Below are 14,452 nucleotides of genomic sequence, written 5' to 3'. Positions count from 1 at the left end.
GCCTATTGACTGAAAGAGGAGCAGAGAGTCTAATTCATTATGCATTACACGCCTACCACATGACAAGAATTATATAAATCAGGATCTCTTGATATCATTTCTTATATGAACCTTACTATAAAGTGTGATTTTGTGTGTGTTTAGAATAAGCTGCAAAGTAACAACAAATGATTATTTTTTTCATGCATGCATTTATTAACCTATTTCTAGACTTTTGATATTTATAAAATATGTACAAGAAAGTTCTGACATAGGCCAACAAATATGCCAGCCCCACAATGACATAAAAATACAGATTCATTTTCAGTCACATCTGAAGTGCATCCATTCATCACATCCAAACAACAAAAAAGGACGTTGTCTTTCTTTTTGAGATTTTACATCATTTAAAATGCTTGATCTTGATCCTGAGAATTTTCTACATTGTCTCTGGTAACATTTTCAAAGCGTATTGTTTAAATGGTGGATTACATTACTGTAGTTTGGATCTGAGTGTTAGCATACACTTTCACCTCTTCCGATATACATTATTATTTTTGATCCCACAGCAAATGTGTAGCTTCATCTGTTGATTTCTTTCATGTGTAAAATAACTAAGTCCATTCATTGGAGTTCAGGTATGCATTTCTCCTTTTTTTCCCCCAAATTGAAGTTTCAATCCATGAAGATGATCATCCAAAATCAAGTAGATAGCGTAAAAGGAAAATGTCCATAACATCCATCTTAAGATGTGGTGGACACTTCTGTCTTGCTGGCAGACACTGAGGTCTCATCATCAACACTGCCACCCATCCCAATGGTGCTCATCATGCAGCTACGGAACTGGAAAAGAGAACAAATGGATGAAGTCATATGTGAAGTGAGGTGGTTTAGTTGGCTTGCTTGTCACTGGACCTTTCTTTCATACTATGGGAGTCACCAAAGTTAATAACTTAGTAACCTTGTATGTGAATGCTGTAGTGTAATCTCTGGTCTGTAAACTATCTTACCTGTTTGTTCATCAGTACATAGATGACTGGATTGACCAAGGCAGAGCTTTTTGCAAAGAAGGCAGGGATAGCCATGGAAACAGCACTGAAAGCTATCCCCTTGTTGAAGAAGAGATAGGCTGCGTAGCTGGCATAGGGTGACCAAGCAAACAAGAATCCCAAAACCATGAGCACACACATGCGTGTTACTTCCTTCTCAGCTTTCTGGGTGGATGCTGAGTCCTGCTGCTGAGCTGCTGCCTGAAGTGGATCATGACAGAAATGATAGAAATAAGAATAGTTCTCGTGTCAAAGGCTATATAACAGTACGATATGAACTTCTGTGATCAAAAGATACCAATTTCCAGGCCTAGTTTAAAGGGGAACTAGGCAAGTCTGTGTCTATACAAACATACATTCCTCCCTACCCAGGCATTAAACAGTTAGCTGTCTTTGATGCTTTCATTGATTAGAAAGATCACTAATGAGCACTTGACACTTTTATGGCCCAATCAATTACCTCAGTGCACAACCCCTTTGAAGTTCAAAGGGTGCAAGCCGGTTGAGCTCTCCCTCCCCTCACAGACAGAAACATCCCTCCAAGGGATGAATGTCAACATAAACAGTGCAACAAAACCAAAATACAGCCAGCGTGATGTGTCTTTCTGCAAGGAAACACCCCAGCACAAAAATATAGTGACTGATAAAGGGAAACAACTGCAAAAAATTATATATATATATATATATATAAGTAACAGAGGTGATGCAAACCTCCCCACCCGGGCTTTGAACCCGGTCCTATCTTAACCATCACTTCAAAGGGATATCCCTATGGAACAAGGGAGATACTAGACTTTTTGAAGCTTCAGGCTGGGGCTGCGACTCTCTCCACCACACTCACCCCCTTTAAACCTCCTCCTACAGGGAGGGAAGCCCAATCCGGGCCACGGCAACATTGTAACAGAGGTGATACAAATCTCCCCGCCTGGGCTTTGAACCCGGGCCTCCCACGTGAAAGTCCAATATCTTAAGCATCACTCCAAAGGGATATCCCTATGAAACGAGGGAGATACTAGACTTTTTGAGGCTTCAGGCTGGGGCTGCGACTCTCTCCGCCACACATATATATTAAAAATAGTCTTAATGTTACCTAGTTTCCCTTTAAACGTTTTCTTAGTGCTTGTAGATTTAGAGAAACATATTTTGGGACATTTTGGACCATCTTACCGCTTTGACTGTCAGCACAAGGCTTCCGTAGGTGAAGAAGATTGTGACAACTGGAACACAGAAGTGGCAGCTGAACAGGTACATGACGTATGTATCATTGTTGTATCCTGGAGCGTTGGTGTAGTAGTCTGGTCCACAGGAGGCCTGGATGCCCTCAGGAATGAATCTGATTAATTGAGTCAATTGAGAGCAGTGATTAGGAAGCCAATTACGTACATTCTGCCAATGGATGATCTATGATATTATTTTGAACTTACCTGGACCAGCCAACAAGTGGAGGGACAGAAGAGGTACAAGCCATGATCCAGCTGAAAGCAACTCCAGCTCCAGCATGAGCGGTCGAGAACTTGAAGCTTCCCATGGGTTTGCACACAACAATGTATCTCTCAACAGCCAGCACCACCAATGACCACAGAGAAACTTGACCTGTAAAAGTGAATATAAAAGAAACGTTTAGCTTTAAGTAATTACATCTAAAGAACACAATGAAAGACCTACAGTATATGTATGCATTTAGAGGGACTATACAAGTCATATTTCATACCTCCAATTGTAGACATGAAGCCCTCAATGACGCAACCGAATGGTCCAAAAATAAAGTAACCAAACATACACGTGACAAAGGTGACGGTGAATCCAAAAAAGACCATGATCAATCCGGCCACAGCCAAGTTTACGAGAATGAAGTTAAGAGGTTGACGGAGCTTCTTGTTCTGAATTGTAACCAACAATGTCAAACCATTGATGGGGAAGCCAGTTACGATGAGGAAAAACATCCATGCTGCGAGTATGTAGAAAACAATGGGATCTGCCAAGTAATACTGAGGATATTCATAAGGACTCCGCACAAGCCCACTCCTGTTGTTCATGGGAATGTAGAAGTTCTTGCCTTCTGTGCCGTTCTCCATGTTGCCGTACATGTAGTCCCAGACTGTGCACTGTTTGACAAGAGATGTGCAGACTGAGCAGTGCCAGATCGACCAATCTGTAACCGTGCTCGCCAAAGGTGCAAGTTTTATACCTTTGGGCTGTGCTCTCACATGAACTGAATCTGGAAGATTATAAAGACAAGCGCTTTTAAAACCCATATATAGGGTTTTGTTTTCATCTTTCATGTATCCTAAATCTTCTTAACACCTTAATGTCAGCAATACATAAAACAAACACTTTAGTTCGTAAATCCTCTTAACCTTATGGTCAGCAATACATAAAACAAACACTTGTTCGCGTTCGTAAATCCTCTTAACACCTCAGGGTCATCAAATCATCATGTGCATGAACCTCCTGGCATCGTGCCCACCACAGACATGTGCACTGGCTGGCAGCATGCCATTAAAGAATGTACAGTGTATCGTCGTTGTCGGGTGGAAACCTTGGATCTCCAAAACCGTTCATTTTGCATTGATCAATTAAAAAATCAACTAAACTAGAGAAAACAGCTGATCTACTGTACAAGCACACAACGCCTCGCACCGCGAGGCGTTGTGTGCTTGTAGATCTGCTGTTTTCACTACTTTTGTGCAACGGCCTTGTATGATGAAGCAGGGCTTTACTTTGCGAAAACATTTACACATTTGAAACTTGGAGATGCGATATGTATGTATGTAGGTGTGTATATATGTGTATGTGTATGTGTGTGTGTGTGTGTGTGTGTGTGTGTGTGTGTGTGTGTGTGTGTGTGTGTGTGTGTGTGTGTGTGTGTGTGTGTGTGTGTGTGTGTATTGATATCATTTCTTATATGAACCTTACTATAAAGTGTGATTTTGTGTGTGTTTAGAATAAGCTGCAAAGTAACAACAAATGATTATGTTTTCATGCATGCATTTATTAACCTATTTCTAGACTTTTGATATTTATAAAATATTTACAAGAAAGTTCTGACATAGGCCAACAAATATGCCAGCCCCACAATGACATAAAAATACAGATTCATTTTCAGTCACATCTGAAGTGCATCCATTCATCACATCCAAACAACAAAAAAGGACGTTTGTCTTTCTTTTTGAGATTTTACATTATTTAACATGCTTGATCTTGATCCTCAGAAATCCCTACGTTGTCTCTGGTAACATTTTCAAAGCGTATTGTTTAAATGGTGGATTACATTACTGTAGTTTGGATCTGAGTGTTACACTTTCACTTCTTCCGATATACATTTTTATTTTTGATCCCACAGCAAATGTGTAGCTTCATCTGTTGATTTCTTTCATGTGTAAAATAACTATGTCCATTCATTGGAGTTCAGGTATATGCATTTCTCCTTTTTTTCCCCCAAATTGAAGTTTCAATCCATGAAGACGATCATCCAAAATCAAGTAGATAGCGTAAAAGGAAAATGTCCATAACATCCATCTTAAGATGTGGTGGACACTTCTGTCTTGCTGGCAGACACTGAGGTCTCATCATCAACACTGCCACCCATCCCAATGGTGCTCATCATGCAGCTACGGAACTGGAAAAGAGAACAAATGGATGAAGTCAGATGTGAAGTGAGGTGGTTTATAGTCGTTTAGTTGGCTTGCTTGTCACTGGACCTTTCTTTCATACTATGGGAGTCACCAAAGTTAATAACTTAGTAACCTTGTATGTGAATGCTGTAGTGTAATCTATGGTCTGTAAACTATTTTACCTGTTTGTTCATCAGTACATAGATGACTGGATTGACCAAGGCAGAGCTTTTGGCAAAGAAGGCAGGGATAGCCATGGAAACAGCACTGAAAGCCATCCCCTTGTTGAAGAAGAGATAGGCTGCGTAGCTGGCATAGGGTGACCAAGCAAACAAGAATCCCAAAACCATGAGCACACACATGCGTGTGACTTCCTTCTCAGCTTTCTGGGTGGATGCTGAGTCCTGCTGCTGAGCTGCTGCCTAAAATGGATCATGACAGAAATGATAGAAATAAGAATAGTTCTCGTGTCAAAGGCTATATATATAACAGTACGATATGAACTTCTGTGATCAAAAGATACCAATTTCCAGGCCTAGTTTAAAGGGGAACTAGGCAAGTCTGTGTCTATACAAACATACATTCCTCCCTACCCAAAGCCGGTTGAGCTCTCCCTCCCCTCACAGACAGAAACATCCCTCCAAGGGATGAATGTCAACATAAACAGTGCAACAAAACCAAAATACAGCCAGCGTGATGTGTCTTTCTGCAAGGAAACACCCCAGCACAATAATATAGTGACTGATGAAACGACTGCAAAAAATTATATAGGCCTATTAAGTAACAGAGGTGATGCGAACCTCCCCACCCGGGCTTTGGACCCGGTCCTATCTTAACCATCACTCCAAAGGGATATCCCTAAGGAACAAGAGAGATACTAGACTTTTTGAGGCTTCAGGTTGGGGCTGCGACTCTCTCCACCAGACTCAGCCCCTTTAAACCTCCTCCTACAGGGAAGCCCAATCCAGGCCACAGCACCATTGTAACAGAGGTGATACAAATCTCCCCACCTGGGCTTTGAACCCGGGCCTCCCACGTGAAAGTCCAATATCTTAAGCATCACTCCAAAGGGATATCCCTATGAAACGAGGGAGATACTAGACTTTTTGAGGCTTCAGGCTGGGGCTGCGACTCTCCGCCACACATATATATTAAAAATAGTCTTAATGTTACCTAGTTTCCCTTTAAACGTTTTCTTAGTGCTTATAGATTTAGAGAAACATATTTTGGGACATTTTGGACCATCTTACCGCTTTGACTGTCAGCACAAGGCTTCCGTAGGTGAAGAAGATTGTGCAAACTGGAACACAGAAGTGGCAGCTGAACAGGTACATGACGTATGTATCATTGTTGAATCCTGGAGCGTTGGTGTAGTAGTCTGGTCCACAGGAGGCCTGGATGCCCTCAGGAATGAATCTGATTGAGTAAATTGAGAGCAGTGATTAGGATCCAATTAAATACATTCTGCCAATGGATGATCTATGATATTCATTTGAACTTACCTGGACCAGCCAACAAGTGGAGGGACAGAAGAGGTACAAGCCATGATCCAGCTGAAAGCAACTCCAGCTCCAGCATGAGCGGTTGAGAACTTGAAGCTTCCCATGGGTTTGCACACAACAATGTATCTCTCAACAGCCAGCACCACCAATGACCACAGAGAAACTTGACCTGTAAAAGTGAATATAAAAGAAATGTTTAGCTTTAAGTAATTACATCTAAAAAACTAAATGAAAGACCTACAGTATATGTATGCATTTAGAGGGACTATACAAGTCATATTTCATACCTCCAATTGTAGACATGAAGCCCTCAATGACGCAACCGAATGGTCCAAAAATAAAGTAACCAAACATACACGTGATAAAGCAGACGGTGAATCCAAAAAAGACCATGATCAATCCGGCCACAGCCAAGTTTACAAGAATGAAGTTAAGAGGTTGACGGAGCTTCTTGTTCTGAATTGTAACCAACAATGTCAAACCGTTGATGGGGAGGCCAGTTACGATGAGGAAAAACATCCATGCTGCGAGTATGTAGAAAACAATGGGATCTGCCAAGTAATACTGAGGATATTCATAAGGACTCCGCACAAGCCCAGTCCTGTTGTTCATGGGAATGTAGAAGTTCTTGCCTTCTGTGCCGTTCTCCATGTTGCCGTACATGTAGCCCCAGACCGTGCACTGTTTGACAAGAGATGTGCAGACTGAGCAGTGCCAGATCGACCAATCTGTAACCGTGCTCACCAAAGGTGCGAGTTTTATACCTTTGGGCTGTGCTTTCACATGAACTGAATCTGGAGGATTAAAATATAAGCTCTTTTAAAACCCATATATAGGGTTTTGTTTTCATCTTTCATGTAGCCTAAATCTTCTTAACACAATACATAAAACAAACACTTGTTCGTGTTCATAAGTCCTCTTAACACCTTATGGTCATCACCTCATGGTCATCCTGGCATCGTGCCCACCACAGACATGTGCACTGGGCTGGCAGCATGCCATTAAAGAATGTACAGTATGATGTATGTATGTGTGTATATATGTATATATGTGTATATGTATATATGTATGTGTGTGTGTATTCTATATATATATATATATATATATATATATATATATATATATATATATATATATATATATATATATATATATCATATATATGTATATATATATCATATATATGTGGCGGAGAGAGGCGCAGCCCCAGCCTGAAGCCTCAAAACTCTAGTATCTGCTCTCGTTCCATAGGTGTATCCCTTTGGAGGTAATGGTTAAGATATTGGACTTTCACACGGGAGACCCGGGTTCGAAGCCGGGTGGGGAGGTTCGGATAACCTCCGTTACATATATATACTGTATATATATATATATATATATATATATATGTATTGATATCTTTTCTTATATGAACCTTACTAGAAAGTGTGATTTTGAGTGTGTTTAGAATAAGCTGCAAAGTAACAACAAATGATTATGTTTTCATGCATGCATTTATTAACCTATTTCTAGACTTTTGATATTTATAAAATATTTACAAGAAAGTTCTGACATAGGCCAACAAATATGCCAGCCCCACAATGACATAAAAATACAGATTCATTTTCAGTCACATCTGAAGTGCATCCATTCATCACATCCAAACAACAAAAAAGGACGTTGTCTTTCTTTTTGAGATTTTACATAATTTAACATGCTTGATCTTGATCCTCAGAATTCCCTACACTGTCTCTGGTAACATTTTCAAAGCGTATTGTTTAAATGGTGGATTACATTACTGTAGTTTGGATCTTAGTGTTACACTTTCACTTCTTCCGATATACATTATTATTTTTGATCCCACAGCAAATGTGTAGCTTCATCTGTTGATTTCTTTCATGTGTAAAATAACTATGTCCATTCATTGGAGTTCAGGTATATGCATTTCTCCTTTTTTCCCCCCCAAATTGAAGTTTCAATCCATGAAGATGATCATCCAAAATCAAGTAGATAGCGTAAAAGGAAAATGTCCATAACATCCATCTTAAGATGTGGTGGACACTTCTGTCTTGCTGGCAGACACTGAGGTCTCATCATCAACCATGCCACCCATCCCAATGGTGCTCAGCATGCAGCTACGGAACTGGAAAAGAGAACAATGGATGAGGTCAGATGTGAAGTGAGGTGGTTTATAGTAGTTTAGTTTGCTTGCTTGTCACTGGAACTTTCTTTCATACTGTGGGAGTCACCAAAGTTAATAACTGATCTGTAACCTTGTATGTGAATGCTGTAGTGTAATCTATGGTCTGTAAACTATCTTACCTGTTTGTTCATCAGTACATAGATGACTGGATTGACCAAGGCAGAGCTTTTTGCAAAGAAGGCAGGGATAGCCATGGAAACAGCACTGAAAGCCATCCCCTTGTTGAAGAAGATAAAGGCTGCGTAGCTGGCATAGGGTAACCAAGCAAACAAGAATCCCAAAACCATGAGCACACACATGCGTGTGACTTCCTTCTCAGCTTTCTGGGTGGATGCTGAATCCTGCTGCTGAGCTGCTGCCTAAAATGGATCATGACAGAAATTATAGAAATAAGAATAGTTCTCGTGTCAAAGGCTATATAACAGTACGATATGAACTTCTGTGATCAAAAGATATCAATTTCCAAGCCTAGTTTAAAGGGGAACTAGGCAAGTCTGTGTCTATACAAACACACATTCCTCCCTATACCCAGGCATTAAACAGGTTGAAGTTCAAAGGGAGCAAGCCGGTTGAGCTCCCCCTCCCCTAACAGACAGAAACATCCCTCCAAGGGATGAATGTCAACATGAACAGTGGAACAAAACCAAAATACAGCCAGCGTGATGTGTCTTTCTGCAAGGAAACACCCCAGCACAATAATATAGTGACTGATAAAGGGAAACGACTGCAAAAAATGATATATTATGTATATAAGTAACAGAGGTGATGCGAACCTCCCCACCCGGGCTTTGAACCCAGTCCTATCTTGAACGATCGTTCATGAACACGTTCATATTTTGGGCGAACGTGAACTGAACGCTCTGTGTTTCCGCTTGATGAACGTTATTGTCGAACGCGTTCATTCTGACGTCCGCAAACGGTGCTCGTCGGCCCGTTCGGCCCTTTCGTGCGGCGGTCCGCGGTCGCCTGTCCTCTCGTCTTTCTTTGCATTCACATGCTCCAATACCCAGCTGCAGGCTCGCAGACCTCGCGGACGGGACGTTGATATGTGAGCGCCTGAGCGGTGCTGTCTGCACTCTGCAGCTGCGTGCTTCCTTTTACATGAAGCGCTGAGTGAGTCTCCTCCTCGTTACGTTGTCTCCTACCCAAGTAAAGCCTGACTATATACTTCGTCGTGTGACGTGTGTTGCATGCCAAAATAGCTGATCTGCAAGCTCACAACGCACCGAAATGTTCGGTGAGTTCTGTTTTCCGACGTGCAAATTTCCGAACTCTCATTCGGTCTAATGCTTTTCAGAAGTCCCCAGCGACATAATTTTATGGTCGAAAAGGACCTTTTGACGGAAATCTCCGGTTTCGGTCGATGTATGGACAGCCCTTAAGGGTGAGGAAGACTGGGCACTGCACTGGGCACCTAAATATTGTGGGCACCTCAATGTTAAGTTGGATGAAATAATTGCTGTGTTTGGTTCTATATGGGCTTTGTCCATAATTTTGACAAATAATAGCTTTCAGCAACGACTAAAAAAAACATTTGATTTGAATAGCCAAAAGTATAAAAAAGAATAACGAAAAAGAACTAAGTTAGTTCATTTTGAGGAACCATGAACTTTAGTTCAAAATGTAGAATTATGAACTATGAAGTGAACTAGTTCATTTTAGAAGTTTTGAACTTGAACTTGAACTAGTTCATTTTGAAAGTAAACTTTCCCAACACTGCCTATGAAACGAGGGAGATACTAGACTTGTTGAGGCTTCAGGCTGGGGCTGCGACTCTCTCCGCCACACATATACAGTATATTAAAAATAGTCTTAATGTTACCTAGTTTCCCTTTAAACTTTTTCTTAGTGCTTATAGATTTAGAGAAACATATTTGGAGACATTTTGGACCATCTTACCGCTTTGACTGTCAGCACAAGACTTCCGTAGGTGAAGAAGATTGTGGTAACTGGAACACAGAAGTGGCAGCTGAACAGGTACATGACGTATGTATCATTGTTGAATCCTGGAGCGTTGGTGTAGTAGTCTGGTCCACAGGAGGCCTGGATGCCCTCAGGAATGAATCTGATTAATTGAGTAAATTGAGAGCAGTGATTAGGAAGCCAATTACGTACATTCTGCCAATGGATGATCTATGATATTCATTTGAACTTACCTGGACCAGCCAACAAGTGGAGGGATAGAAGAGGTACAAGCCATCATCCAAGCAAAACTAACTCCAGCTCCAGCATGAGCGGCCGTGAATTTGAAGCTTCCCATGGGTTTGCACACAACAATGTATCTCTCAACAGCCAGCACCACCAATGACCACAGAGAAACTTGACCTGTAAAAGTGAATATAAAAGAAATGTTTTGCTTTAAGTAATTACATCTAAAGAACACAATGAAAGACCTACAGTACATGTATGCATTTACAGGGACTATACAAGTCATATTTCATACCTCCAATGCAAGACATGAAGCCCTCAATGACGCAACCGACTGGTCCAAAAATAAAGTAACCAAACATACACGTGATAAAGCAGACGGTGAATCCAAAAAAGACCATGATCAATCCGGCCACAGCCAAGTTTACGAGAATGAAGTTAAGAGGTTGACGGAGCTTCTTGTTCTGAATTGTAACCAACAATGTCAAACCGTTGATGGGGAGGCCAGTTACGATGAGGAAAAACATCCATGCTCCGAGTATGTAGAAAACAATGGGATCTGCCAAGTAATACTGAGGATATTCATAAGGACTCCGCACAAGCCCAGTCCTGTTGTTCATGGGAATGTAGAAGTTCTTGCCTTCTGTGCCGTTCTCCATGTTGCCGTACATGTAGCCCCAGACCGTGCACTGTTTGACAAGAGATGTGCAGACTGAGAAGTGCCAGATCGACCAATCTGTAACCGTGCTCGCCAAAGGTGCGAGTTTTATACCTTTGGGCTGTGTTCTCACATGTACTGAATCTGGAGATTTAAAATATAAGCTCTTTTAAAACCCATATATAGGGTTTTGTTTCCATCTTTCATGTAGCCTAAATCTTCTTAACACACAGTACATAAAACAAACACTTTAGATCGTAAATCTTCTTAACACCATATTGGTGAACCATAATGACCTCATAAATGACCCCTGACCCTGATCCTTACATCCTGGCATGATCCTGGCATCGTGCCCACCACAGACGTGTGCACAGGGCTGGCAGCATGCCATTAAAGACAATATGTATGTATGTATGTGTGTGTGTGTGTGTGTGTGTGTGTGTGTGTGTGTGTGTGTGTGTGTGTGTGTGTGTGTGTGTGTGTGTGTGTGTGTGTGTGTGTGTGTGTGTATATATATATATATATATACACAGCAAACATTCAAGAGTTGAAATTTCAGGGTTAAACATTTCAGTGTTGATTTCTACTCCCAAAGTGTAATTTTAACACCTTCATATTTAAATTAGGTTCAAAGTTGGAGTTATTTAAAAGAGTTGATCATGTCAGTGTTGCCCAAAAGTGTAATTTTTTAACTCTTTCTGGTGTAATGGTTAAGTGTTTAGAGTCAGATTTACCCAACTCTGCCTGGGGTGTTAATTTTAACACTTTCTGGTTTAAATGGTGTTCACATCAGTGTTAACCCAACTCATCAGAGATGTAATTAAGCTCCTCCTGCCCACACCTGCATTTCAGTTTGAATTGATGAAGAGACAAGAGCACAGAGGAGAACAGACAAGGCGGGCCTTTTTTTCAATGTGTGTTCTTCTAACAACATAATGTCATGGTAAGTGCAGACTTATTGAAATAATTGTAAATGTGTGCTGCAAACTAACAGCAGTATGTATGTATTGTACAGTATATAGGCTATAGGCTACTTATTTCCTAGACTTCACTGCTGTATTGTATTCTTGTTTTATAAAAGCCCTGTTTTCTTTGTGGCTGAATACATGATCCTTGGGATGGTTTAAGCTCATTCCTAGGAAAAAAAACAACATTATTACTCTCTGACAAGGCATCTAGCTCTCTAGCATATTCGGTAGCATGTCCATTTGCACAGTGTGATGTACTGCAGAGTGTGTGGCAAGATCTTCTCAGATGCACATTATTCTTGTCTAATGTTCGGTTTCCTTATCGCAACCCTAGGTGCAGTTTGGAAGAGCATCTACGCAACCAGAAGATCTGCAGCTGTACCTCCTTGCTGTTGGGCACCAGAAGAGCAAGATCAACAGCTTCCACAAAGTCATGGATCAGCATCTCATCCCATGCCAGGCAAACCGCTCGCTGTGAGCATTTGATGAACTTTTCAAACCACATTTTGAGCAATGGCCATCTGATGCTCATTTTTAGCCAGTGAGTTCTGTTTTCCGACGTGCAAATTTCCGAACTCTCATTCGGTCTAATGCTTTTCAGAAGTCCCCAGGGACAGTTTTTTATTGTATTTATTTTATTCTAGAGAAGAGAAGACACGACAGCCCCCACCTGGGGAAGAACCTTTGTTGAACTGTTTAGACCTAGGTTGATTTATCCCTGACTTTTGTGAAAATTCATAGCCTACTTGCGTTGCATTTACCTGCCATGTTGAAACCTGCAAAGTGTTAATAAATGCCCAGAGTGGCAACACTGTCTTGCTCTCTTGTGTCTGGTTTGGGTATCTATCTATCTGTCTATCTCTATCTCTATCTCTATCTATCAATTATTAGAAGGTAAAATTGTATACTCTTATAACATATTTTGGAATCCTGAATTGCCATTGTTGATGTATATGGAAATTCCCTTTATCATGGTTCCTTTATCTCAATTTATTCATTTTATTTCCCTCATATTTGCTATAGGCCGATGTATCCTTAAATTTTAAACACTGCAACAACCGATCATTGTAATTACTCCATGTATACTAGGATAGGCATTCATAAGTTTTCAGCTTCAGCATATTCCTTTTGATCACCTGTAACAATGACTAAGTGGATGTATGACCTGATAAATGTATGTGAGTGATCAAATAAACTAAACTAAACAAAAACAAAAAAGGGATTCCAGGTGTTCCCCAGCTAAATGATGGAGAGTTTGGTAACCAAATGGACCCTTATAGATCTTTAACTCTTGAGAGCGTAAACCATTTGTTTTCCAAGCTCTCAAGAGTTAAATTATTATTAAACATCTGCATTACTTAATTTACTGGAATTCTACACAATTAGAGAATTGTTAATTGATCAACGTGTGCCTGTTACTGTATCTCTCCTATTGCACCACATAAACACAGAGGCTAAATCTCATCAAATGGTGGTCCTTGGCTTTAATGCCCAATAAATAATGGTCCATTGGTCCTTGATATGAGAGGTTGTAAACCACTGCCCTAGCAGGTTCATTTACTCTGACGTGTGTGCAGGTTTTTTTTTTTTTTTTATGGTTTTCATTCAATACTTATACTATTTGAAATGGATTTGATCAGTATATCGTTCGGATCGGTGGTTCTTGTCACAGCCCCTGTAGTCTGGCCTACTAGAGCCTGTGTGGTTGTAGTAGTACACCCAGCCTTTTATAGTGCAACCAGGGAACACTGGTCAGGGTTTAGACTTCTCACATTTTCCACACATCCACATACTGCTGACACGACTGATTACACTGATTAACACACCCCATAGGATTATTTGTTGAAACCTTTAAGTTATTATTTTATTAGACAGAAATGGAGAACAGTACAAGTATAGTCAATACAATTGAAATGTAGTACAGTACAAGTACAGTTAAACACCCTGCCTAAAAGGAACATCTCAAATAAGACCTTTTATGTTTTTTCCTTTTTTTACGTTGAAAGCCCTCGGTATTTAATTCATGGACATAATAAATAGCAAGCAAAAAGAAAAAAAAAACGTGCTCACTTCTCACCTGTCTATGGGAGACGTGATAACTACCTCCTTCTCTGGCCTCCTAAAAGATGAGTTTCCTGGGCAGTTTTGAAGGATGCCAGCAGCTAAATGTTTTAAGGGAGGTAGTCAAGTAATTCCACACCTGGGTGGCAGTGTTGTAGAAGGAGAATTTACCCATATTTGTCTTATGGGTTTGTGATATTATTGTTTATAGTGTAAATAAACATGTGTTGTGCACTTTTAAAAGCTGTGTCTGATGGAATTTTGGATCATATTCCATATGGATAAACAGTT

General features: G+C 40.5%; 3 protein-coding genes across 3 annotated transcripts; all 3 read right to left on the bottom strand.

Moving 5' to 3' along the window:
- Positions 1 to 723: 723 nt before the first annotated feature.
- On the bottom strand, positions 724 to 3,103 carry LOC308287588 (green-sensitive opsin-like; the record flags this gene model as incomplete). Its single annotated transcript, XM_080728813.1, has 5 exons — positions 724 to 822; positions 990 to 1,229; positions 2,196 to 2,361; positions 2,453 to 2,621; positions 2,740 to 3,103. 5 exons carry the CDS (start codon positions 3,101 to 3,103, stop codon positions 724 to 726), a joined length of 1,038 nt encoding a protein of 345 aa, XP_080584939.1.
- A 1,445-nt stretch (positions 3,104 to 4,548) lies between these two features.
- LOC308286279 (green-sensitive opsin-like) lies at positions 4,549 to 6,795 on the bottom strand (the record flags this gene model as incomplete). Its single annotated transcript, XM_080727273.1, has 5 exons — positions 4,549 to 4,647; positions 4,825 to 5,064; positions 5,893 to 6,058; positions 6,145 to 6,313; positions 6,432 to 6,795. 5 exons carry the CDS (start codon positions 6,793 to 6,795, stop codon positions 4,549 to 4,551), a joined length of 1,038 nt encoding a protein of 345 aa, XP_080583399.1.
- A 1,372-nt stretch (positions 6,796 to 8,167) lies between these two features.
- LOC308286477 (green-sensitive opsin-like) lies at positions 8,168 to 11,133 on the bottom strand (the record flags this gene model as incomplete). Its single annotated transcript, XM_080727512.1, has 5 exons — positions 8,168 to 8,266; positions 8,446 to 8,685; positions 10,226 to 10,391; positions 10,483 to 10,651; positions 10,770 to 11,133. 5 exons carry the CDS (start codon positions 11,131 to 11,133, stop codon positions 8,168 to 8,170), a joined length of 1,038 nt encoding a protein of 345 aa, XP_080583638.1.
- Between the last annotated feature and the right edge of the window lie 3,319 nt (positions 11,134 to 14,452).

The sequence above is a fragment of the Nannobrachium achirus genome (assembly GCF_963921795.1).
Source record: "Nannobrachium achirus genome assembly, chromosome: 6".
NCBI classification, from domain to species: domain Eukaryota; kingdom Metazoa; phylum Chordata; class Actinopteri; order Myctophiformes; family Myctophidae; genus Nannobrachium; species Nannobrachium achirus.
Note: the sequence above shows the minus strand (reverse complement) of the source record. Positions and strands in the feature narration are given on the sequence as shown.